Below are 24,694 nucleotides of genomic sequence, written 5' to 3'. Positions count from 1 at the left end.
ACTGATCAGTTGGTAGTAGTTAAACTAATATTGTAAATAGATAAATAGGTTTAGGTAGGCATTAACTAAATTGGGTTATATAGTAGAGTATATAAAATATTTCTAACAAAAAAAATTAATCGATTTCTAATAATAAATAAGGATCTCACAAAAGTATATTATTTTTGTATTGTTTGGGATCGGCACCGACTTCAAACTGATTAGTTGGTAGTAGTTAAACTAATATTGTAAATAGATAAATAGGTTTAGGTAGGCATTAACTAAATTGGGTTATATAGTAGAGTATATAAAATATTTCTAACAAAAAAAATTAATCGATTTCTAATAATAAATAAGGATCTCACAAAAGTATATTATTTTTGTATTGTTTGGGATCGGCACCGACTTCAAACTGATCAGTTGGTAGTAGTAAAACTAATATTGTATATAGATAAATAGGTTTAGGTAGGCATTAGCTAAATTGGGTTATATAGTAGAGTATATAAAGTATTTCTAACAAAAAAAATTAATCGATTTCTAATAATAAATAAGGATCTCACAAAAGTATATTATCTTTGTATTGTTTGGGATCGGGACCGACTTCAAACTGATCAGTTGGTAGTAGTTAAGCTAATATTGTAAATAGATAAATAGGTTTAGGTAGGCATTAGCTAAATTAGGTTATATAGTAGAGTATATAAAGTATTTCTAACAAAAAAAATTAATCGATTTCTAATAATAAATAAGGATCTCACAAAAGTATATTATTTTTGTATTGTTTGGGATCGGGACCTACTTCAAACTAATCAGTTGGTAGTAGTTAAAACAATATTATAAATAGATAAATAGGTTTAGATAGGCATTAGCTAAATTGGGTTATATAGTAGAGTATATAAAATATTTCTAACAAAAAAATTAATCGATTTCTAAAAATAAATAAGGATCTCACAAAAGTATATTATTTTTGTATTGTTTGGGATCGGCACCGACTTCAATCTGATCAGTTGGTAGTAGTAAAACTAATATTGTTTATAGATAAATAGGTTTAGGTAGGCATTAACTAAATTGGGTTATATAGTAGAGTATATAAAATATTTCTAACAAAAAAAATTAATCGATTTCTAATAATAAATAAGGATCTCACAAAAGTATATTATTTTTGTATTGTTTGGGATCGGCACCGACTTCAAACTGATCAGTTGGTAGTAGTTAAACTAATATTGTATATAGATAAAAAGGTTTAGGTAGGCATTAGCTAAATTAGTTTATATAGTAGAGTATATAAAGTATTTCTAACAAAAAAAATTAATCGATTTCTAATAATAAATAAGGATCTCACAAAAGTATATTATTTTTGTATTGTTTGGGATCGGCACCGACTTCAAACTGATTAGTTGGTAGTAGTTAAACTAATATTGTAAATAGATAAATAGGTTTAGGTAGGTATTATGCTAAATTGTGTGAATATAGTAGAATATAAAGTATATGTGGTAGGTAGGTTAAATACGTTTTTTTGTTTATTTGAATTTAGTTAGAATAACAAAAGTTAGATTATTATTTATCTTTTAGTGAGATTTGCTTTTTGAAGTTCAATTTTTTGTTAAAAATATTTTATTATTACAATTATACAGTAAGTATTACAATAGAGCGCGAAATGAAAAATGCAGCTTGTATGAGGAAAAATAGCTTCAGAACCCGGGGTCCGCTACATAGTCTAGGTGATGGATGGTAAGTTATGATTTCTTATGATATATATAAAGCCTTATGTATATTTGTCACTATTTCTTTTACATTATTTCCAAACAAAATATTGAAATTTTGAATATTTGTTCACAGATCGTTACGTAGACAGTCGACCAATCAAATTTGGTTATTTTAACCAAGATATACCAAGCAAACTATATTCGCATAAGGTATTTACTGCTTTATTTGGAACATATCACACAATTACTTAATAATAACAAAAATAAATACAATAAACTGACAAAGCAACATTTATTGAATGGAAATATTTGATACTTATTTAATATACAATTATAATAATATATTGTTATGATAAATACAACAGTTAACTACAATTAAGTATTATCTTTGGTATCGACAAAATAATTTAATTTTTGTTTGAATTTTAGATTATCGTAAAGGCTCACGAGAGAATGAAACCGTCTGAAATATTTAACACTAATAATGTAATACTATTAGTTAAGTGTTTAATGATAATAATTAAAATGAATGAATCATTGTTTCTTGAACTTCTTCAAGATTGGATAGATGTTGTCGAACGCCTCATTTATCTCATGTCGCCTTTTAGCACCAGTTAACACCACTTTACCCGAAAGGAATACCAATAATACGATCCGAGGTTTCACCATACGGTAAATTAGTCCAGGGAATAGTTCCGGCTCGTAGGAACTGAAAGAGCCGTGCTTTAAGGCCAGACCTTCCAATCTGATCTGAAAATTGACATCGCTACTTCCTACCATATTCTGTAACAGAAACACATTGTAAAGTTTTATTTTCAATAATAAGTTTTAGTTAGAAAGAAAATTTTATTATTTCTTTAAAATTTTCTATCAAGAAAAGCCTTTGATGTTATTATTGTCTACAATATTCACCTGTATTTTAAAATCCAAGAATTTGGCGGGAAATCCGAGTTTCTGTATTATACGGGCAAATTTTCTCCCCGAGAGCCTTGCGTCTTCTTCGCTCTTTGCACCTGTGCATACCATCTTCCCTGAGCTAAATATTAGGGCTGTAGTTCTTGGTTCCTTTATTCGCATTATCACAGCAGGGAACCGTTGTGGATTGTATTCCGTGTTTCTGGCATGTAATGCTATTTTCTTCAGGTCGAGTTTGCAGTCCAAGTTTACAGTTGATACGATGTTCCTAGAAAAAAGAAAATTAGAAATGTTACCTATGAACTTTATGAGGTAATTTGCACATACTGTAATTGAGGTTCAATTCCAGGGTCTACTGAATGAGGTGTCATGGGGGTCATAGGGGATGATATTGTAGGGACCTCTATAGTAGGTGTAGTACCACCGGCTTCTGATCCTCCTAAGTTTACCATTGGTGTCATTATAGTATGTTGCTGTAATAATAAAAATTTATATATATGTATAATTTAATAAGATTGCTTTGGTATCTTGTAATAATAATCATAATATATGAACGATTTAACAAAATACAGAAGCCCATTTTCATAACGTAGCTATATATTTAGTTTACTCACTGGTGTCTGTGGCGTCATTACACTATGTATTTTCGAAATAGGTAAGGCAAAGTCTGTGACATATTTTGTGTAAGGCAATGACATACTATTGTCCATTCCTAAACCTAAAGTCGGTGTTAGACCTCCTCTTGGTGCTGGTGATGTTATTTCACTAGAAACAGGCTGTATCTGCGACTGCTGTTGCAAAGCACTTGGTAAAATTTGCTGATCTTCTTCTGGTTGATATAAAGGCGTACCTAAAAAGTATTGTAAATGATAGTTTAATTTAATAATACTTATTATTTGATCTAGATTATAATATTTTTAATTTTAAATAATACTTACCAAGACTAGGCATTCTAAAGCCAGGGCTAAGAAACAACTCATCCATTATGATATATGAATTTATATTATTTAATTCTAAAAATCTTTACACACACTAAATTCACTTAAAAATATAAGTTTATATATTTATCTTCATCAGGCAGATTCTAGAAAATGAATGATTATAATTCGTTCGTTCGGGGCAATATATATATAGGTATAGGTTCCTCCTACCCCCTCCTCCTCCTCCTCCTGCTCCTCCTCCTACACCCTCCGATTTCTACGTCCAATAGTAAGCTTTAGGCCTAGTTAGGGATATCGGTAAAATATTTATAATAATTAAAAAATTTTAATAAATAATAAAAAAAAATTTTTAAAGAAATATAAAAATATACTTTAGCGATATTTAAAAAAAAATTAAAGTAATTCTTGAATATTATAAAGAAAATTTGTTTATATTTAGTAAACTTTTAAAATTGGTGTTGAATTTTAAAATTTACTTGAGAATACATTAAAAATCATAGTGATCCAGAGATTCGTGTACTTTCGCCACTACTTATATATTGTCGGCGCTCTATACTCCGGGCAAGCTGAAATACTATACCGTTAGGCTATTTACTCTATGGACGTAATTTATTTTAAAATAACAATTATTAAAAATATTTATAAAATAAAAATTTATAAATAAAAATAATTATAGAGTAGGTACATTTTTTACTATTTGGTTCAATATATAGTTCTTGCCTTTAGATTTGGTAACTCAGCAGAGTACTATTCAAAGAAAATGGCGATAAACGGTACTGCTTTGATTTAATGTTGGATTTTTATTTATTTAACTATTATAGCGTTTGATATGGCATTTTACAAAGTTCCTTTTTTTCAAAAAAAATCAATTTTTCAGAAAACAATGAATTCAGCAGTAATTCATTTATTATGTAAGACCACGAAGATTTTAAAAATATTCGTTCACCTTTACTTAGTCTTCCCATTGTAATACTTAATAAAGTATTAACTGCATAATTTATTGAGTAAATATCTAACTCTAAAAAGAGATGAATATTTTTTTATAAAATAAGTAAAGAACAGGCGAGTTCAGGTAAGCAAAAGGGTATTCCTTATTTAATTTATAAGTTCAGTTCAATTTTTTTGCATTTCTTTAAAGTCAGCAATAATTAATTTATTGGGTAAGACGACAAAAATTTTAAGTATATTAAACAGTGACGGAGCGGGTTGCTTTACTCTTACTTTTTGTTGACTAGCAAAAATTGTATGGGAATATAGTAGAGTATATAAAATATTTCTAACAAAAAATTTTTAACCGACCTCAAAAATAAATAAAGATCTCACAAAAGTTAAAAAATAATCAAATTTAGATATTAAACACAAAAAAGCTTTTAAGATGAATCATGTTCATAACATTTGTTGTAGTAACTAAAGAAAAATAAACAGAAAATTTATTTAACCTATCTACTACATGTATTTTATGTTCTAATAAATACACACTTCTTAGCTTATTACCTACCTGAACCGATTTATCTATTTACAATATTATTTTAACTAACTTAATAATCACTGTGAAGTCGGTGCCAAGCAACAAATTATTTTTGATCTTTTCGTAATATATCTTAGTGTATATGTCACAAAAGTATATTATTTTTTATTGTTTGGGATCGGCACCGACTTCAAACTGATCAGTTGGTAGTAGTTAAAACAATATTATAAATAGATAAATAGGTTTAGGTAGGCATTAGCTAAATTAGGTTATATAGTAGAGTATATAAAGTATTTCTAACAAAAAAAATTAATCGATTTCTAATAATAAATAAGGATCTCACAAAAGTATATTATTTTTGTATTGTTTGGGATCGGGACCGACTTCAAACTGATCAGTTGGTAGTAGTTAAAACAATATTATAAATAGATAAATAGGTTTAGATAGGCATTAGCTAAATTGGGTTATATAGTAGAGTATATAAAATATTTCTAACAAAAAAAATGAATCGATTTCTAATAATAAATAAGGATCTCACAAAAGTATATTATTTTTGTATTGTTTGGGATCGGCACCGACTTCAAACTGATCAGTTGGTAGTAGTAAAACTAATATTGTATATAGATAAATAGGTTTAGGTAGGCATTAGCTAAATTGGGTTATATAGTAGAGTATATAAAGTATTTCTAACAAAAAAAATTAATCGATTTCTAATAATAAATAAGGATCTCACAAAAGTATATTATTTTTGTATTGTTTGGGATCGGGACCTACTTCAAACTAATCAGTTGGTAGTAGTTAAAACAATATTATAAATAGATAAATAGGTTTAGATAGGCATTAGCTAAATTGGGTTATATAGTAGAGTATATAAAATATTTCTAACAAAAAAATTAATCGATTTCTAATAATAAATAAGGATCTCACAAAAGTATATTATTTTTGTATTGTTTGGGATCGGCACCGACTTCAAACTGATCAGTTGGTAGTAGTAAAACTAATATTGTATATAGATAAATAGGTTTAGGTAGGCATTAGCTAAATTAGGTTATATAGTAGAGTATATAAAGTATTTCTAACAAAAAAAATTAATCGATTTCTAATAATAAATAAGGATCTCACAAAAGTATATTATTTTTGTATTGTTTGGGATCGGCACCGACTTCAAACTGATCAGTTGATAGTAGTAAAACTAATATTGTATATAGATAAATAGGTCTAGGTAGGCATTAGCTAAATTAGGTTATATAGTAGAGTATATAAAGTATTTCTAACAAAAAAAATTAATCGATTTCTAATAATAAATAAGGATCTCACAAAAGTATATTGTTTTTGTATTGTTTGGGATCGGGACCGACTTCAAACTGATCAGTTGGTAGTAGTAAAACTAATATTGTAAATAGATAAGTAGGTTTAGGTAGGCATTAGCTAAATTAGGTTATATAGTAGAGTATATAAAGTATTTCTAACAAAAAAATTAATAGATTTCTAATAATAAATAAGGGTCTCACAAAAGTATATTATTTTTGTATTGTTTGGGATCGGCACCGACTTCAAACTGATCAGATGGTAGTAGTTAAACTAATATTGTAAATAGATAAATAGGTCTAGGTAGGCATTAGCTAAATTAGGTTATATAGTAGAGTATATAAAGTATTTCTAACAAAAAAAATTAATCGATTTCTAATAATAAATAAGGATCTCACAAAAGTATATTATTTTTGTATTGTTTGGGATCGGCACCGACTTCAAACTGATCAGTTGATAGTAGTAAAACTAATATTGTAAATAGATAAATAGGTTTAGGTAGGCATTAGCTAAATTAGGTTATATAGTAGAGTATATAAAGTATTTCTAACAAAAAAAATTAATCGATTTCTAATAATAAATAAGGATCTCACAAAAGTATATTGTTTTTGTATTGTTTGGGATCGGCACCGACTTCAAACTGATCAGTTGGTAGTAGTAAAACTAATATTGTAAATAGATAAATAGGTTTAGGTAGGCATTAGCTAAATTAGGTTATATAGTAGAGTATATAAAGTATTTCTAACAAAAAAAATTAATCGATTTCTAATAATAAATAAGGATCTCACAAAAGTATATTGTTTTTGTATTGTTTGGGATCGGCACCGACTTGAAACTGATCAGTTGGTAGTAGTAAAACTAATATTGTAAATAGATAAATAGGTTTAGGTAGGCATTAGCTAAATTAGGTTATATAGTAGAGTATATAAAGTATTTCTAACAAAAAAAATTAATCGATTTCTAATAATAAATAAGGATCTCACAAAAGTATATTGTTTTTGTATTGTTTGGGATCGGCACTGACTTCAAACTGATCAGTTGGTAGTAGTAAAACTAATATTGTAAATAGATAAATAGGTTTAGGTAGGCATTAGCTAAATTAGGTTATATAGTAGAGTATATAAAGTATTTCTAACAAAAAAAATTAATCGATTTCTAATAATAAATAAGGATCTCACAAAAGTATATTGTTTTTGTATTGTTTGGGATCGGCACCGACTTCAAACTGATCAGTTGGTAGTAGTAAAACTAATATTGTAAATAGATAAATAGGTTTAGGTAGGCATTAGCTAAATTAGGTTATATAGTAGAGTATATAAAGTATTTCTATCAAAAAAATTAATCGATTTCTAATAATAAATAAGGATCTCACAAAAGTATATTATTTTTGTATTGTTTGGGATCGGCACCGACTTCAAACTGATCAGTTGGTAGTAGTAAAACTAATATTGTAAATAGATAAATAGGTTTAGGTAGGCATTAGCTAAATTAGGTTATATAGTAGAGTATATAAAGTATTTCTAACAAAAAAAATTAATCGATTTCTAATAATAAATAAGGATCTCACAAAAGTATATTGTTTTTGTATTGTTTGGGATCGGCACCGACTTCAAACTGATCAGTTGGTAGTAGTAAAACTAATATTGTAAATAGATAAATAGGTTTAGGTAGGCATTAGCTAAATTAGGTTATATAGTAGAGTATATAAAGTATTTCTAACAAAAAAATTAATAGATTTCTAATAATAAATAAGGGTCTCACAAAAGTATATTATTTTTGTATTGTTTGGGATCGGGACCGACTTCAAACTGATCAGTTGGTAGTAGTTAAACTAATATTGTAAACAGATAAATAGGTTTAGGTAGGCATTAGCTAAATTAGGTTATATAGTAGAGTATATAAAGTATTTCTAACAAAAAAAATTAATCGATTTCTAATAATAAATAAGGATCTCACAAAAGTATATTATTTTTGTATTGTTTGGGATCGGCACCGACTTCAAACTGATCAGTTGATAGTAGTAAAACTAATATTGTAAATAGATAAATAGGTTTAGGTAGGCATTAGCTAAATTAGGTTATATAGTAGAGTATATAAAGTATTTCTAACAAAAAAAATTAATAGATTTCTAATAATAAATAAGGATCTCACAAAAGTATATTATTTTTGTATTGTTTGGGATCGGCACCGACTTCAAACTGATCAGTTGGTAGTAGTTAAACTAATATTGTAAATAGATAAATAGGTCTAGGTAGGCATTAGCTAAATTAGGTTATATAGTAGAGTATATAAAGTATTTCTAACAAAAAAAATTAATAGATTTCTAATAATAAATAAGGATCTCACAAAAGTATATTATTTTTGTATTGTTTGGGATCGGGACCGACTTCAAACTGATCAGTTGGTAGTAGTTAAACTAATATTGTAAATAGATAAATAGGTCTAGGTAGGCATTAGCTAAATTAGGTTATATAGTAGAGTATATAAAGTATTTCTAACAAAAAAAATGAATCGATTTCTAATAATAAATAAGGATCTCACAAAAGTATATTATTTTTGTATTGTTTGGGATCGGCACCGACTTCAAACTGATCAGTTGATAGTAGTAAAACTAATATTGTAAATAGATAAATAGGTTTAGGTAGGCATTAGCTAAATTAGGTTATATAGTAGAGTATATAAAGTATTTCTAACAAAAAAAATTAATAGATTTCTAATAATAAATAAGGATCTCACAAAAGTATATTATTTTTGTATTGTTTGGGATCGGCACCGACTTCAAACTGATCAGTTGATAGTAGTAAAACTAATATTGTAAATAGATAAATAGGTTTAGGTAGGCATTAGCTAAATTAGGTTATATAGTAGAGTATATAAAGTATTTCTAACAAAAAAAATTAATCGATTTCTAATAATAAATAAGGATCTCACAAAAGTATATTATTTTTGTATTGTTTGGGATCGGCACCGACTTCAAACTGATCAGTTGATAGTAGTAAAACTAATATTGTAAATAGATAAATAGGTTTAGGTAGGCATTAGCTAAATTAGGTTATATAGTAGAGTATATAAAGTATTTCTAACAAAAAAAATTAATCGATTTCTAATAATAAATAAGGATCTCACAAAAGTATATTATTTTTGTATTGTTTGGGATCGGCACCGACTTCAAACTGATCAGTTGATAGTAGTAAAACTAATATTGTAAATAGATAAATAGGTTTAGGTAGGCATTAGCTAAATTAGGTTATATAGTAGAGTATATAAAGTATTTCTAACAAAAAAAATTAATAGATTTCTAATAATAAATAAGGATCTCACAAAAGTATATTATTTTTGTATGGTTTGGGATCGGCACCGACTTCAAACTGATCAGTTGATAGTAGTAAAACTAATATTGTAAATAGATAAATAGGTTTAGGTAGGCATTAGCTAAATTAGGTTATATAGTAGAGTATATAAAGTATTTCTAACAAAAAAAATTTATCGATTTCTAATAATAAATAAGGATCTCACAAAAGTATATTATTTTTGTATTGTTTGGGATCGGCACCGACTTCAAACTGATCAGTTGATAGTAGTAAAACTAATATTGTAAATAGATAAATAGGTTTAGGTAGGCATTAGCTAAATTAGGTTATATAGTAGAGTATATAAAGTATTTCTAACAAAAAAAATTAATAGATTTCTAATAATAAATAAGGATCTCACAAAAGTATATTATTTTTGTATTGTTTGGGATCGGCACCGACTTCAAACTGATCAGTTGATAGTAGTAAAACTAATATTGTAAATAGATAAATAGGTTTAGGTAGGCATTAGCTAAATTAGGTTATATAGTAGAGTATATAAAGTATTTCTAACAAAAAAAATTAATAGATTTCTAATAATAAATAAGGATCTCACAAAAGTATATTATTTTTGTATTGTTTGGGATCGGGACCGACTTCAAACTGATCAGTTGGTAGTAGTTAAACTAATATTGTAAATAGATAAATAGGTCTAGGTAGGCATTAGCTAAATTAGGTTATATAGTAGAGTATATAAAGTATTTCTAACAAAAAAAATTAATCGATTTCTAATAATAAATAAGGATCTCACAAAAGTATATTATTTTTGTATTGTTTGGGATCGGCACCGACTTCAAACTGATCAGTTGGTAGTAGTTAAACTAATATTGTAAATAGATAAATAGGTTTAGGTAGGCATTAGCTAAATTAGGTTATATAGTAGAGTATATAAAGTATTTCTAACAAAAAAAATTAATAGATTTCTAATAATAAATAAGGGTCTCACAAAAGTATATTATTTTTGTATTGTTTGGGATCGGGACCGACTTCAAACTGATCAGTTGGTAGTAGTTAAACTAATATTGTAAATAGATAAATAGGTCTAGGTAGGCATTAGCTAAATTAGGTTATATAGTAGAGTATATAAAGTATTTCTAACAAAAAAAATTAATCGATTTCTAATAATAAATAAGGATCTCACAAAAGTATATTATTTTTGTATTGTTTGGGATCGGCACCGACTTCAAACTGATCAGTTGGTAGTAGTTAAACTAATATTGTAAATAGATAAATAGGTTTAGGTAGGCATTAGCTAAATTAGGTTATATAGTAGAGTATATAAAGTATTTCTAACAAAAAAAATTAATAGATTTCTAATAATAAATAAGGGTCTCACAAAAGTATATTATTTTTGTATTGTTTGGGATCGGGACCGACTTCAAACTGATCAGTTGGTAGTAGTTAAACTAATATTGTAAATAGATAAATAGGTCTAGGTAGGCATTAGCTAAATTAGGTTATATAGTAGAGTATATAAAGTATTTCTAACAAAAAAAATTAATCGATTTCTAATAATAAATAAGGATCTCACAAAAGTATATTATTTTTGTATTGTTTGGGATCGGCACCGACTTCAAACTGATTAGTTGGTAGTAGTTAAACTAATATTGTAAATAGATAAATAGGTTTAGGTAGGTATTATGCTAAATTGTGTGAATATAGTAGAATATAAAGTATATGTGGTAGGTAGGTTAAATACGTTTTTTTGTTTATTTGAATTTAGTTAGTATAACAAAAGTTAGATTATTATTTATCTTTTAGTGAGATTTGCTTTTTGAAGTTCAATTTTTTGTTAAAAATATTTTATTATTACAATTATACAGTAAGTATTACAATAGAGCGCGAAATGAAAAATGCAGCTTGTATGAGGAAAAATAGCTTCAGAACCCGGGGTCCGCTACATAGTCTAGGTGATGGATGGTAAGTTATGATTTCTTATGATATATATAAAGCCTTATGTATATTTGTCACTATTTCTTTTACATTATTTCCAAACAAAATATTGAAATTTTGAATATTTGTTCACAGATCGTTACGTAGACAGTCGACCAATCAAATTTGGTTATTTTAACCAAGATATACCAAGCAAACTATATTCGCATAAGGTATTTACTGCTTTATTTGGAACATATCACACAATTACTTAATAATAACAAAAATAAATACAATAAACTGACAAAGCAACATTTATTGGATGGAAATATTTGATACTTATTTAATATACAATTATAATAATATATTGTTATGATAAATACAACAGTTAACTACAATTAAGTATTATCTTTGGTATCGACAAAATAATTTAATTTTTGTTTGAATTTTAGATTATCGTAAAGGCTCACGAGAGAATGAAACCGTCTGAAATATTTAACACTAATAATGTCGTAATCACAATTTTTCCCAATACTATTAGTTAAGTGTTTAATGATCATAATTAAAATGAATGAATCATTGTTTCTTGAACTTCTTCAAGATTGGATAGATGTTGTCGAACGCCTCATTTATCTCATGTCGCCTTTTAGCACCAGTTAACACCACTTTACCCGAGAGGAATACCAATAATACGATCCGAGGTTTCACCATACGGTAAATTAGTCCAGGGAATAGTTCCGGCTCGTAGGAACTGAAAGAGCCGTGCTTTAAGGCCAGACCTTCCAATCTGATCTGAAAATTGACATCGCTACTTCCTACCATATTCTGTAACAGAAACACATTGTAAAGTTTTATTTTCAATAAGTTTTAGTTAGAAAGAAAATTTTATTATTTCTTTAAAATTCTCTATCAAGAAAAGCCTTTGATGTTATTATTGTCTACAATATTCACCTGTATTTTAAAATCCAAGAATTTGGCGGGAAATCCGAGTTTCTGTATTATACGGGCAAATTTTCTCCCCGAGAGCCTTGCGTCTTCTTCGCTCTTTGCACCTGTGCATACCATCTTCCCTGAGCTAAATATTAGGGCTGTAGTTCTTGGTTCCTTTATTCGCATTATCACAGCAGGGAACCGTTGTGGATTGTATTCCGTGTTTCTGGCATGTAATGCTATTTTCTTCAGGTCGAGTTTGCAGTCCAAGTTTACAGTTGATACGATGTTCCTAGAAAAAAGAAAATTAGAAATGTTACCTATGAACTTTATGAGGTAATTTGCACATACTGTAATTGAGGTTCAATTCCAGGGTCTACTGAATGAGGTGTCATGGGGGTCATAGGGGATGATATTGTAGGGACCTCTATAGTAGGTGTAGTACCACCGGCTTCTGATCCTCCTAAGTTTACCATTGGTGTCATTATAGTATGTTGCTGTAATAATAAAAATTTATATATATGTATAATTTAATAAGATTGCTTTGGTATCTTGTAATAATAATCATAATATATGAACGATTTAACAAAATACAGAAGCCCATTTTCATAACGTAGCTATATATTTAGTTTACTCACTGGTGTCTGTGGCGTCATTACACTATGTATTTTCGAATTAGGTAAGGCAAAGTCTGTGACATATTTTGTGTAAGGCAATGACATACTATTGTCCATTCCTAAACCTAAAGTCGGTGTTAGACCTCCTCTTGGTGCTGGTGATGTTATTTCACTAGAAACAGGCTGTATCTGCGACTGCTGTTGCAAAGCACTTGGTAAAATTTGCTGATCTTCTTCTGGTTGATATAAAGGCGTACCTAAAAAGTATTGTAAATGATAGTTTAATTTAATAATACTTATTATTTGATCTAGATTATAATATTTTTAATTTTAAATAATACTTACCAAGACTAGGCATTCTAAAGCCAGGGCTAAGAAACAACTCATCCATTATGATATATGAATTTATATTATTTAATTCTAAAAATCTTTACACACACTAAATTCACTTAAAAATATAAGTTTATATATTTATCTTCATCAGGCAGATTCTAGAAAATGAATGATTATAATTCGTTCGTTCGGGGCAATATATATATAGGTATAGGTTCCTCCTACCCCCTCCTCCTCCTCCTCCTGCTCCTCCTCCTACACCCTCCGATTTCTACGTCCAATAGTAAGCTTTAGGCCTAGTTAGGGATATCGGTAAAATATTTATAATAATTAAAAAATTTTAATAAATAATAAAAAAAAATTTTTAAAGAAATATAAAAATATACTTTAGCGATATTTAAAAAAAAATTAAAGTAATTCTTGAATATTATAAAGAAAATTTGTTTATATTTAGTAAACTTTTAAAATTGGTGTTGAATTTTAAAATTTACTTGAGAATACATTAAAAATCATAGTGATCCAGAGATTCGTGTACTTTCGCCACTACTTATATATTGTCGGCGCTCTATACTCCGGGCAAGCTGAAATACTATACCGTTAGGCTATTTACTCTATGGACGTAATTTATTTTAAAATAACAATTATTAAAAATATTTATAAAATAAAAATTTATAAATAAAAATAATTATAGAGTAGGTACATTTTTTACTATTTGGTTCAATATATAGTTCTTGCCTTTAGATTTGGTAACTCAGCAGAGTACTATTCAAAGAAAATGGCGATAAACGGTACTGCTTTGATTTAATGTTGGATTTTTATTTATTTAACTATTAAAGCGTTTGATATGGCATTTTACAAAGTTCCTTTTTTTCAAAAAAAATTAATTTTTCAGAAAACAATGAATTCAGCAGTAATTCATTTATTATGTAAGACCACGAAGATTTTAAAAATATTCGTTCACCTTTACTTAGTCTTCCCATTGTAATACTTAATAAAGTATTAACTGCATAATTTATTGAGTAAATATCTAACTCTAAAAAGAGATGAATATTTTTTTATAAAATAAGTAAAGAACAGGCGAGTTCAGGTAAGCAAAAGGGTATTCCTTATTTAATTTATAAGTTCAGTTCAATTTTTTTGCATTTCTTTAAAGTCAGCAATAATTAATTTATTGGGTAAGACGACAAAAATTTTAAGTATATTAAACAGTGACGGAGCGGGTTGCTTTACTCTTACTTTTTGTTGACTAGCAAAAATTGTATGGGAATATAGTAGAGTATATAAAATATTTCTAACAAAAAATTTTTAACCGACCTCAAAAATAAATAAAGATCTCACAAAAGTTAAAAAATAATCAAATTTAGATATTAAACACAAAAAAGCTTTTAAGATGAATCATGTTCATAACATTTGTTGTAGTAACTAAAGAAAAATAAACAGAAAATTTATTTAACCTATCTACTACATGTATTTTATGTTCTAATAAATACACACTTCTTAGCTTATTACCTACCTGAACCGATTTATCTATTTACAATATTATTTTAACTAACTTAATAATCACTGTGAAGTCGGTGCCAAGCAACAAATTATTTTTGATCTTTTCGTAATATATCTTAGTGTATATGTCACAAAAGTATATTATTTTTTATTGTTTGGGATCGGCACCGACTTCAAACTGATCAGTTGGTAGTAGTTAAAACAATATTATAAATAGATAAATAGGTTTAGGTAGGCATTAGCTAAATTAGGTTATATAGTAGAGTATATAAAGTATTTCTAACAAAAAAAATTAATCGATTTCTAATAATAAATAAGGATCTCACAAAAGTATATTATTTTTGTATTGTTTGGGATCGGGACCGACTTCAAACTGATCAGTTGGTAGTAGTAAAACTAATATTGTAAATAGATAAATAGGTTTAGGTAGGCATTAGCTAAATTAGGTTATATAGTAGAGTATATAAAGTATTTCTAACAAAAAAAATTAATCGATTTCTAATAATAAATAAGGATCTCACAAAAGTATATTATTTTTGTATTGTTTGGGATCGGCACCGACTTCAAACTGATCAGTTGATAGTAGTAAAACTAATATTGTAAATAGATAAATAGGTTTAGGTAGGCATTAGCTAAATTAGGTTATATAGTAGAGTATATAAAGTAATTCTAACAAAAAAAATTAATAGATTTCTAATAATAAATAAGGGTCTCACAAAAGTATATTATTTTTGTATTGTTTGGGATCGGGACCGACTTCAAACTGATCAGTTGGTAGTAGTTAAACTAATATTGTAAATAGATAAATAGGTCTAGGTAGGCATTAGCTAAATTAGGTTATATAGTAGAGTATATAAAGTATTTCTAACAAAAAAAATTAATCGATTTCTAATAATAAATAAGGATCTCACAAAAGTATATTGTTTTTGTATTGTTTGGGATCGGCACCGACTTCAAACTGATCAGTTGGTAGTAGTAAAACTAATATTGTAAATAGATAAATAGGTTTAGGTAGGCATTAGCTAAATTAGGTTATATAGTAGAGTATATAAAGTATTTCTATCAAAAAAATTAATCGATTTCTAATAATAAATAAGGATCTCACAAAAGTATATTATTTTTGTATTGTTTGGGATCGGCACCGACTTCAAACTGATCAGTTGGTAGTAGTAAAACTAATATTGTAAATAGATAAATAGGTTTAGGTAGGCATTAGCTAAATTAGGTTATATAGTAGAGTATATAAAGTATTTCTAACAAAAAAAATTAATCGATTTCTAATAATAAATAAGGATCTCACAAAAGTATATTGTTTTTGTATTGTTTGGGATCGGCACCGACTTCAAACTGATCAGTTGGTAGTAGTAAAACTAATATTGTAAATAGATAAATAGGTTTAGGTAGGCATTAGCTAAATTAGGTTATATAGTAGAGTATATAAAGTATTTCTAACAAAAAAATTAATAGATTTCTAATAATAAATAAGGGTCTCACAAAAGTATATTATTTTTGTATTGTTTGGGATCGGGACCGACTTCAAACTGATCAGTTGGTAGTAGTTAAACTAATATTGTAAATAGATAAATAGGTTTAGGTAGGCATTAGCTAAATTAGGTTATATAGTAGAGTATATAAAGTATTTCTAACAAAAAAAATTAATCGATTTCTAATAATAAATAAGGATCTCACAAAAGTATATTATTTTTGTATTGTTTGGGATCGGCACCGACTTCAAACTGATCAGTTGATAGTAGTAAAACTAATATTGTAAATAGATAAATAGGTTTAGGTAGGCATTAGCTAAATTAGGTTATATAGTAGAGTATATAAAGTATTTCTAACAAAAAAAATTAATAGATTTCTAATAATAAATAAGGGTCTCACAAAAGTATATTATTTTTGTATTGTTTGGGATCGGGACCGACTTCAAACTGATCAGTTGGTAGTAGTTAAACTAATATTGTAAATAGATAAATAGGTCTAGGTAGGCATTAGCTAAATTAGGTTATATAGTAGAGTATATAAAGTATTTCTAACAAAAAAATTAATCGATTTCTAATAATAAATAAGGATCTCACAAAAGTATATTATTTTTGTATTGTTTGGGATCGGCACCGACTTCAAACTGATCAGTTGGTAGTAGTTAAACTAATATTGTAAATAGATAAATAGGTTTAGGTAGGCATTAGCTAAATTAGGTTATATAGTAGAGTATATAAAGTATTTCTAACAAAAAAAATTAATAGATTTCTAATAATAAATAAGGGTCTCACAAAAGTATATTATTTTTGTATTGTTTGGGATCGGGACCGACTTCAAACTGATCAGTTGGTAGTAGTTAAACTAATATTGTAAATAGATAAATAGGTCTAGGTAGGCATTAGCTAAATTAGGTTATATAGTAGAGTATATAAAGTATTTCTAACAAAAAAAATTAATCGATTTCTAATAATAAATAAGGATCTCACAAAAGTATATTATTTTTGTATTGTTTGGGATCGGAACCGACTTCAAACTGATCAGTTGATAGTAGTAAAACTAATATTGTATATAGATAAATAGGTCTAGGTAGGCATTAGCTAAATTAGGTTATATAGTAGAGTATATAAAGTATTTCTAACAAAAAAAATTAATCGATTTCTAATAATAAATAAGGATCTCACAAAAGTATATTGTTTTTGTATTGTTTGGGATCGGCACCGACTTCAAACTGATCAGTTGGTAGTAGTAAAACTAATATTGTAAATAGATAAATAGGTTTAGGTAGGCATTAGCTAAATTAGGTTATATAGTAGAGTATATAAAGTATTTCTATCAAAAAAATTAATCGATTTCTAATAATAAATAAGGATCTCACAAAAGTATATTATTTTTGTATTGTTTGGGATCGGCACCGACTTCAAACTGATCAGTTGGTAGTAGTAAAACTAATATTGTAAATAGATAAATAGGTTTAGGTAGGCATTAGCTAAATTAGGTTATATAGTAGAGTATATAAAGTATTTCTAACAAAAAAAATTAATCGATTTCTAATAATAAATAGGGATCTCACAAAAGTATATTATTTTTGTATTGTTTGGGATCGGGACCGACTTCAAACTGATCAGTTGGTAGTAGTTAAACTAATATTGTAAATAGATAAATAGGTTTAGGTAGGCATTAGCTAAATTAGGTTATATAGTAGAGTATTTAAAGTATTTCTAACAAAAAAAATTAATCGATTTCTAATAATAAATAAGGATCTCACAAAAGTATATTGTTTTTGTATTGTTTGGGATCGGCACCGACTTCAAACTGATCAGTTGGTAGTAGTAAAACTAATATTGTAAATAGATAAATAGGTTTAGGTAGGCATTAGCTAAATTAGGTTATATAGTAGAGTATATAAAGTATTTCTAACAAAAAAATTAATAGATTTCTAATAATAAATAAGGGTCTCACAAAAGTATATTATTTTTGTATTGTTTGGGATCGGGACCGACTTCAAACTGATCAGTTGGTAGTAGTTAAACTAATATTGTAAATAGATAAATAGGTTTAGGTAGGCATTAGCTAAATTAGGTTATATAGTAGAGTATATAAAGTATTTCTAACAAAAAAATTAATAGATTTCTAATAATAAATAAGGGTCTCACAAAAGTATATTATTTTTGTATTGTTTGGGATCGGCACCGACTTCAAACTGATCAGTTGGTAGTAGTTAAACTAATATTGTAAATAGATAAATAGGTTTAGGTAGGCATTAACTAAATTGGGTTATATAGTAGAGTATATAAAATATTTCTAACAAAAAATATTAATCGATTTCTAATAATAAATAAGGATCTCACAAAAGTATATTATTTTTGTATTGTTTGGGATCGGCACCGACTTCAAACTGATCAGTTGGTAGTAGTTAAACTAATATTGTATATAGATAAATAGGTTTAGGTAGGCATTAGCTAAATTGGGTTATATAGTAGAGTATATAAAATATTTCTAACAAAAAAAATTAATCGATTTCTAATAATAAATAAGGATCTCACAAAAGTATATTATTTTTGTATTGTTTGGGATCGGCACCGACTTCAAACTGATCAGTTGGTAGTAGTAAAACTAATATTGTAAATAGATAAATAGGTTTAGGTAGGCATTAGCTAAATTAGGTTATATAGTAGAGTATATAAAGTATTTCTAACAAAAAAAATTAATCGATTTCTAATAATAAATAGGGATCTCACAAAAGTATATTGTTTTTGTATTGTTTTGGATCGGCACCGACTTCAAACTGATCAGTTGGTAGTAGTAAAACTAATATTGTAAATAGATAAATAGGTTTAGGTAGGCATTAGCTAAATTAGGTTATATAGTAGAGTATATAAAGTATTTCTAACAAAAAAATTAATAGATTTCTAATAATAAATAAGGGTCTCACAAAAGTATATTATTTTTGTATTGTTTGGGATCGGGACCGACTTCAAACTGATCAGTTGGTAGTAGTTAAACTAATATAGTAAATAGATAAATAGGTTTAGGTAGGCATTAGCTAAATTAGGTTATATAGTAGAGTATATAAAGTATTTCTAACAAAAAAAATTAATCGATTTCTAATAATAAATAAGGATCTCACAAAAGTATATTGTTTTTGTATTGTTTGGGATCGGCACCGACTTCAAACTGATCAGTTGGTAGCAGTAAAACTAATATTGTAAATAGATAAATAGGTTTAGGTAGGCATTAGCTAAATTAGGTTATATAGTAGAGTATATAAAGTATTTCTAACAAAAAAATTAATAGATTTCTAATAATAAATAAGGGTCTCACAAAAGTATATTATTTTTGTATTGTTTGGGATCGGGACCGACTTCAAACTGATCAGTTGGTAGTAGTTAAACTAATATTGTAAATAGATAAATAGGTTTAGGTAGGCATTAGCTAAATTAGGTTATATAGTAGAGTATATAAAGTATTTCTAACAAAAAAATTAATAGATTTCTAATAATAAATAAGGGTCTCACAAAAGTATATTATTTTTGTATTGTTTGGGATCGGCACCGACTTCAAACTGATCAGTTGGTAGTAGTAAAACTAATATTGTATATAGATAAATAGGTTTAGGTAGGCATTAGCTAAATTGGGTTATATAGTAGAGTATATAAAGTATTTCTAACAAAAAAAATTTATCGATTTCTAATAACAAATAAGGATCTCACAAAAGTATATTATTTTTGTATTGTTTGGGATCGGGACCGACTTCAAACTGATGGGTTGGTAGTAGTTAAAACAATATTATAAATAGATCAATAGGTTTAGGTAGGCATTAACTAAATTGGGTTATATAGTAGAGTATATAATATATTTCTAACAAAAAAAATTAATCGATTTCTAATAATAAATAATTATCTCACAAAAGTATATTATTTTTGTATTGTTTGGGATCGGCACCGACTTCAAACTGATCAGTTGGTAGTAGTTAAACTAATATTGTAAATAGATAAATAGGTTTAGGTAGGCATTAACTAAATTGGGTTATATAGTAGAGTATATAAAATATTTCTAACAAAAAATATTAATCGATTTCTAATAATAAATAAGGATCTCACAAAAGTATATTATTTTTGTATTGTTTGGGATCGGCACCGACTTCAAACTGATCAGTTGGTAGTAGTAAAACTAATATTGTAAATAGATAAATAGGTTTAGGTAGGCATTAACTAAATTGGGTTATATAGTAGAGTATATAAAATATTTCTAACAAAAAAAATTAATCGATTTCTAATAATAAATAAGGATCTCACAAAAGTATATTATTTTTGTATTGTTTGGGATCGGCACCGACTTCAAACTGATCAGATGGTAGTAGTAAAACTAATATTGTAAATAGATAAATAGGTTTAGGTAGGCATTAACTAAATTGGGTTATATAGTAGAGTATATAAAATATTTCTAACAAACAAAATTAATCGATTTCTAATAATAAATAAGGATCTCACAAAAGTATATTATTTTTGTATTGTTTGGGATCGGCACCGACTTCAAACTGATCAGATGGTAGTAGTAAAACTAATATTGTAAATAGATAAATAGGTTTAGGTAGGCATTAACTAAATTGGGTTATATAGTAGAGTATATAAAATATTTCTAACAAAAAAAATTAATCGATTTCTAATAATAAATAAGGATCTCACAAAAGTATATTATTTTTGTATTGTTTGGGATCGGCACCGACTTCAAACTGATCAGATGGTAGTAGTAAAACTAATATTGTAAATAGATAAATAGGTTTAGGTAGGCATTAGCTAAATTCGGTTATATAGTAGAGTATATAAAATATTTCTAACAAAAAAAATTAATCGATTTCTAATAATAAATAAGGATCTCACAAAAGTATATTATTTTTGTATTGTTTGGGATCGGCACCGACTTCAAACTGATTAGTTGGTAGTAGTTAAACTAATATTGTAAATAGATAAATAGGTTTAGGTAGGCATTAACTAAATTGGGTTATATAGTAGAGTATATAAAATATTTCTAACAAAAAAAATTAATCGATTTCTAATAATAAATAAGGATCTCACAAAAGTATATTATTTTTGTATTGTTTGGGATCGGCACCGACTTCAAACTGATCAGTTGGTAGTAGTTAAACTAATATTGTATATAGATAAATAGGTTTAGGTAGGCATTAGCTAAATTGGGTTATATAGTAGAGTATATAAAATATTTCTAACAAAAAAAATTAATCGATTTCTAATAATAAATAAGGATCTCACAAAAGTATATTATTTTTGTATTGTTTGGGATCGGCACCGACTTCAAACTGATCAGTTGGTAGTAGTTAAACTAATATTGTAAATAGATAAATAGGTTTAGGTAGGCATTAGCTAAATTCGGTTATATAGTAGAGTATATAAAATATTTCTAACAAAAAAAATTAATCGATTTCTAATAATAAATAAGGATCTCACAAAAGTATATTATTTTTGTATTGTTTGGGATCGGCACCGACTTCAAACTGATTAGTTGGTAGTAGTTAAACTAATATTGTAAATAGATAAATAGGTTTAGGTAGGCATTAACTAAATTGGGTTATATAGTAGAGTATATAAAATATTTCTAACAAAAAAAATTAATCGATTTCTAATAATAAATAAGGATCTCACAAAAGTATATTATTTTTGTATTGTTTGGGATCGGCACCGACTTCAAACTGATCAGATGGTAGTAGTAAAACTAATATTGTAAATAGATAAATAGGTTTAGGTAGGCATTAGCTAAATTCGGTTATATAGTAGAGTATATAAAATATTTCTAACAAAAAAAATTAATCGATTTCTAATAACAAATAAGGATCTCACAAAATTATATTATTTTTGTATTGTTTGGGATCGGGACCGACTTCAAACTGATCAGTTTGTAGTAGTTAAAACAATATTATAAATAGATCAATAGGTTTAGGTAGGCATTAGCTAAATTGGGTTATATAGTAGAGTATATAAAATATTTCTAACAAAAAAAATTAATCGATTTCTAATAATAAATAAGGATCTCACAAAAGTATATTATTTTTGTATTGTTTGGGATCGGCACCGACTTCAAACTGATCAGTTGGTAGTAGTTAAACTAATATTGTAAATAGATAAATAGGTTTAGGTAGGCATTAGCTAAATTGGGTTATATAGTAGAGTATATAAAATATTTCTAACAAAAAAAATTAATCGATTTCTAATAATAAATAAGGATCTCACAAAAGTATATTATTTTTGTATTGTTTGGGATCGGCACCGACTTCAAACTGATCAGTTGGTAGTAGTTAAACTAATATTGTAAATAGATAAATAGGTTTAGGTAGGCATTAGCTAAATTAGGTTATATAGTAGAGTATATAAAGTATTTCTAACAAAAAAAATCAATCGATTTCTAATAATAAATAAGGATCTCACAAAAGTATATTATTTTTGTATTGTTTGGGATCGGCACCGACTTCAAACTGATCAGTTGGTAGTAGTTAAACTAATATTGTAAATAGATAAATAGGTTTAGGTAGGCATTAGCTAAATTAGGTTATATAGTAGAGTATATAGAGTATTTCTAACAAAAAAAATTAATCGATTTCTAATAATAAATAAGGATCTCACAAAAGTATATTATTTTTGTATTGTTTGGGATCGGCACCGACTTCAAACTGATCAGTTGGTAGTAGTTAAACTAATATTGTAAATAGATAAATAGGTTTAGGTAGGCATTAGCTAAATTGGGTTATATAGTAGAGTATATAAAATATTTCTAACAAAAAAAATTAATCGATTTCTAATAATAAATAAGGATCTCACAAAAGTATATTATTTTTGTATTGTTTGGGATCGGCACCGACTTCAAACTGATCAGTTGGTAGTAGTTAAACTAGTATTGTAAATAGATAAATAGGTTTAGGTAGGCATTAGCTAAATTAGGTTATATAGTAGAGTATATAAAGTATTTCTAACAAAAAAAATTAATCGATTTCTAATAATAAATAAAGATCTCACAAAAGTATATTATTTTTGTATTGTTTGGGATCGGGACCGACTTCAAACTGATCAGTTGGTAGTAGCTAAAACAATATTATAAATAGATAAATAGGTTTAGATAGGCATTAGCTAAATTGGGTTATATAGTAGAGTATATAAAATATTTCTAACAAAAAAAATTAATCGATTTCTAATAATAAATAAAGATCTCACAAAAGTATATTATTTTTGTATTGTTTGGGATCGGCACCGACTTCAAACTGATCAGTTGGTAGTAGTAAAACTAATATTGTATATAGATAAATAGGTTTAGGTAGGCATTAGCTAAATTGGGTTATATAGTGGAGTATATAAAGTATTTCTAACAAAAAAAATTAATCGATTTCTAATAATAAATAAGGATCTCACAAAAGTATATTATTTTTGTATTGTTTGGGATCGGGACCGACTTTAAACTGATCAGTTGGTAGTAGTTAAACTAATATTGTAAATAGATAAATAGGTTTAGGTAGGCATTAGCTAAATTAGGTTATATAGTAGAGTATATAAAGTATTTCTAACAAAAAAATTAATCGATTTCTAATAATAAATAAGGATCTCACAAAAGTATATTATTTTTGTATTGTTTGGGATCGGGACCGACTTCAAACTGATCAGTTGGTAGTAGTTAAAACAATATTATAAATAGATAAATAGGTTTAGATAGGCATTAGCTAAATTGGGTTATATAGTAGAGTATATAAAGTATTTCTAACAAAAAAAATTAATCGATTTCTAATAATAAATAAGGATCTCACAAAAGTATATTATTTTTGTATTGTTTGGGATCGGGACCGACTTCAAACTGATCAGTTGGTAGTAGTTAAAACAATATTATAAATAGATAAATAGGTTTAGATAGGCATTAGCTAAATTGGGTTATATAGTAGAGTATATAAAGTATTTCTAACAAAAAAAATTAATCGATTTCTAATAATAAATAAGGATCTCACAAAAGTATATTGTTTTTGTATTGTTTGGGATCGGCACCGACTTCAAACTGATCAGTTGGTAGTAGTTAAACTAATATTGTAAATAGATAAATAGGTTTAGGTAGGCATTAGCTAAATTGGCTTATATAGTAGAGTATATAAAATATTTCTAACAAAAAAAAATTAATCGATTTCTAATAATAAATAAGGATCTCACAAAAGGATATTATTTTTGTATTGTTTGGGATCGGCACCGACTTCAAACTGATCAGTTGGTAGTAGTAAAACTAATATTGTATATAGATAAATAGGTTTAGG

At 27.0% G+C, this 24,694-nt stretch overlaps 2 protein-coding genes across 2 annotated transcripts; both read right to left on the bottom strand.

Annotated features, from left to right (window-relative positions):
• Window positions 1-2,039: 2,039 nt before the first annotated feature.
• Window positions 2,040-3,438, bottom strand: LOC143191868 (uncharacterized). The gene is made up of 4 exons (XM_076397308.1): window positions 3,212-3,438; window positions 2,925-3,070; window positions 2,595-2,865; window positions 2,040-2,465 (listed from the first exon to the last, which is right to left on the bottom strand). The coding sequence occupies exons 1-4, from the start codon at window positions 3,305-3,307 to the stop codon at window positions 2,217-2,219; spliced, it is 762 nt and encodes a 253-aa protein (XP_076253423.1). The 5' UTR covers window positions 3,308-3,438; the 3' UTR covers window positions 2,040-2,216.
• An 8,404-nt stretch (window positions 3,439-11,842) lies between these two features.
• On the bottom strand, window positions 11,843-13,563 carry LOC143190592 (uncharacterized). The gene is made up of 5 exons (XM_076394996.1): window positions 13,429-13,563; window positions 13,105-13,340; window positions 12,818-12,963; window positions 12,488-12,758; window positions 11,843-12,361 (listed from the first exon to the last, which is right to left on the bottom strand). The coding sequence occupies exons 1-5, from the start codon at window positions 13,472-13,474 to the stop codon at window positions 12,113-12,115; spliced, it is 948 nt and encodes a 315-aa protein (XP_076251111.1). The 5' UTR covers window positions 13,475-13,563; the 3' UTR covers window positions 11,843-12,112.
• Between the last annotated feature and the right edge of the window lie 11,131 nt (window positions 13,564-24,694).

This window comes from Rhynchophorus ferrugineus, unplaced genomic scaffold (assembly GCF_030347505.1).
Source record: "Rhynchophorus ferrugineus isolate W39M unplaced genomic scaffold, kcgeb_rfMv2 rfM2, whole genome shotgun sequence".
NCBI lineage: Eukaryota > Metazoa > Arthropoda > Insecta > Coleoptera > Curculionidae > Rhynchophorus > Rhynchophorus ferrugineus.
Note: the sequence above shows the minus strand (reverse complement) of the source record. Positions and strands in the feature narration are given on the sequence as shown.

What these genes read in the sequence shown, in the direction of transcription:
- LOC143191868 (XM_076397308.1), bottom strand. Translation starts at nt 3,307, where the DNA reads ATGGACAATAGTATGTCATTGCCTTACACAAAATATGTCACAGACTTT. An exon ending in TAATGACGCCACAGACACCA is followed by an intron (nt 3,071 to 3,211) that starts GTGAGTAAACTA and finishes TTATTATTACAG; the next exon opens with CAACATACTATAATGACACC. An exon ending in TCTTGGATTTTAAAATACAG is followed by an intron (nt 2,466 to 2,594) that starts GTGAATATTGTA and finishes TTTCTGTTACAG; the next exon opens with AATATGGTAGGAAGTAGCGA.
- LOC143190592 (XM_076394996.1), bottom strand. Translation starts at nt 13,474, where the DNA reads ATGGATGAGTTGTTTCTTAGCCCTGGCTTTAGAATGCCTAGTCTTG. An exon ending in TAATGACGCCACAGACACCA is followed by an intron (nt 12,964 to 13,104) that starts GTGAGTAAACTA and finishes TTATTATTACAG; the next exon opens with CAACATACTATAATGACACC. An exon ending in TCTTGGATTTTAAAATACAG is followed by an intron (nt 12,362 to 12,487) that starts GTGAATATTGTA and finishes TTTCTGTTACAG; the next exon opens with AATATGGTAGGAAGTAGCGA.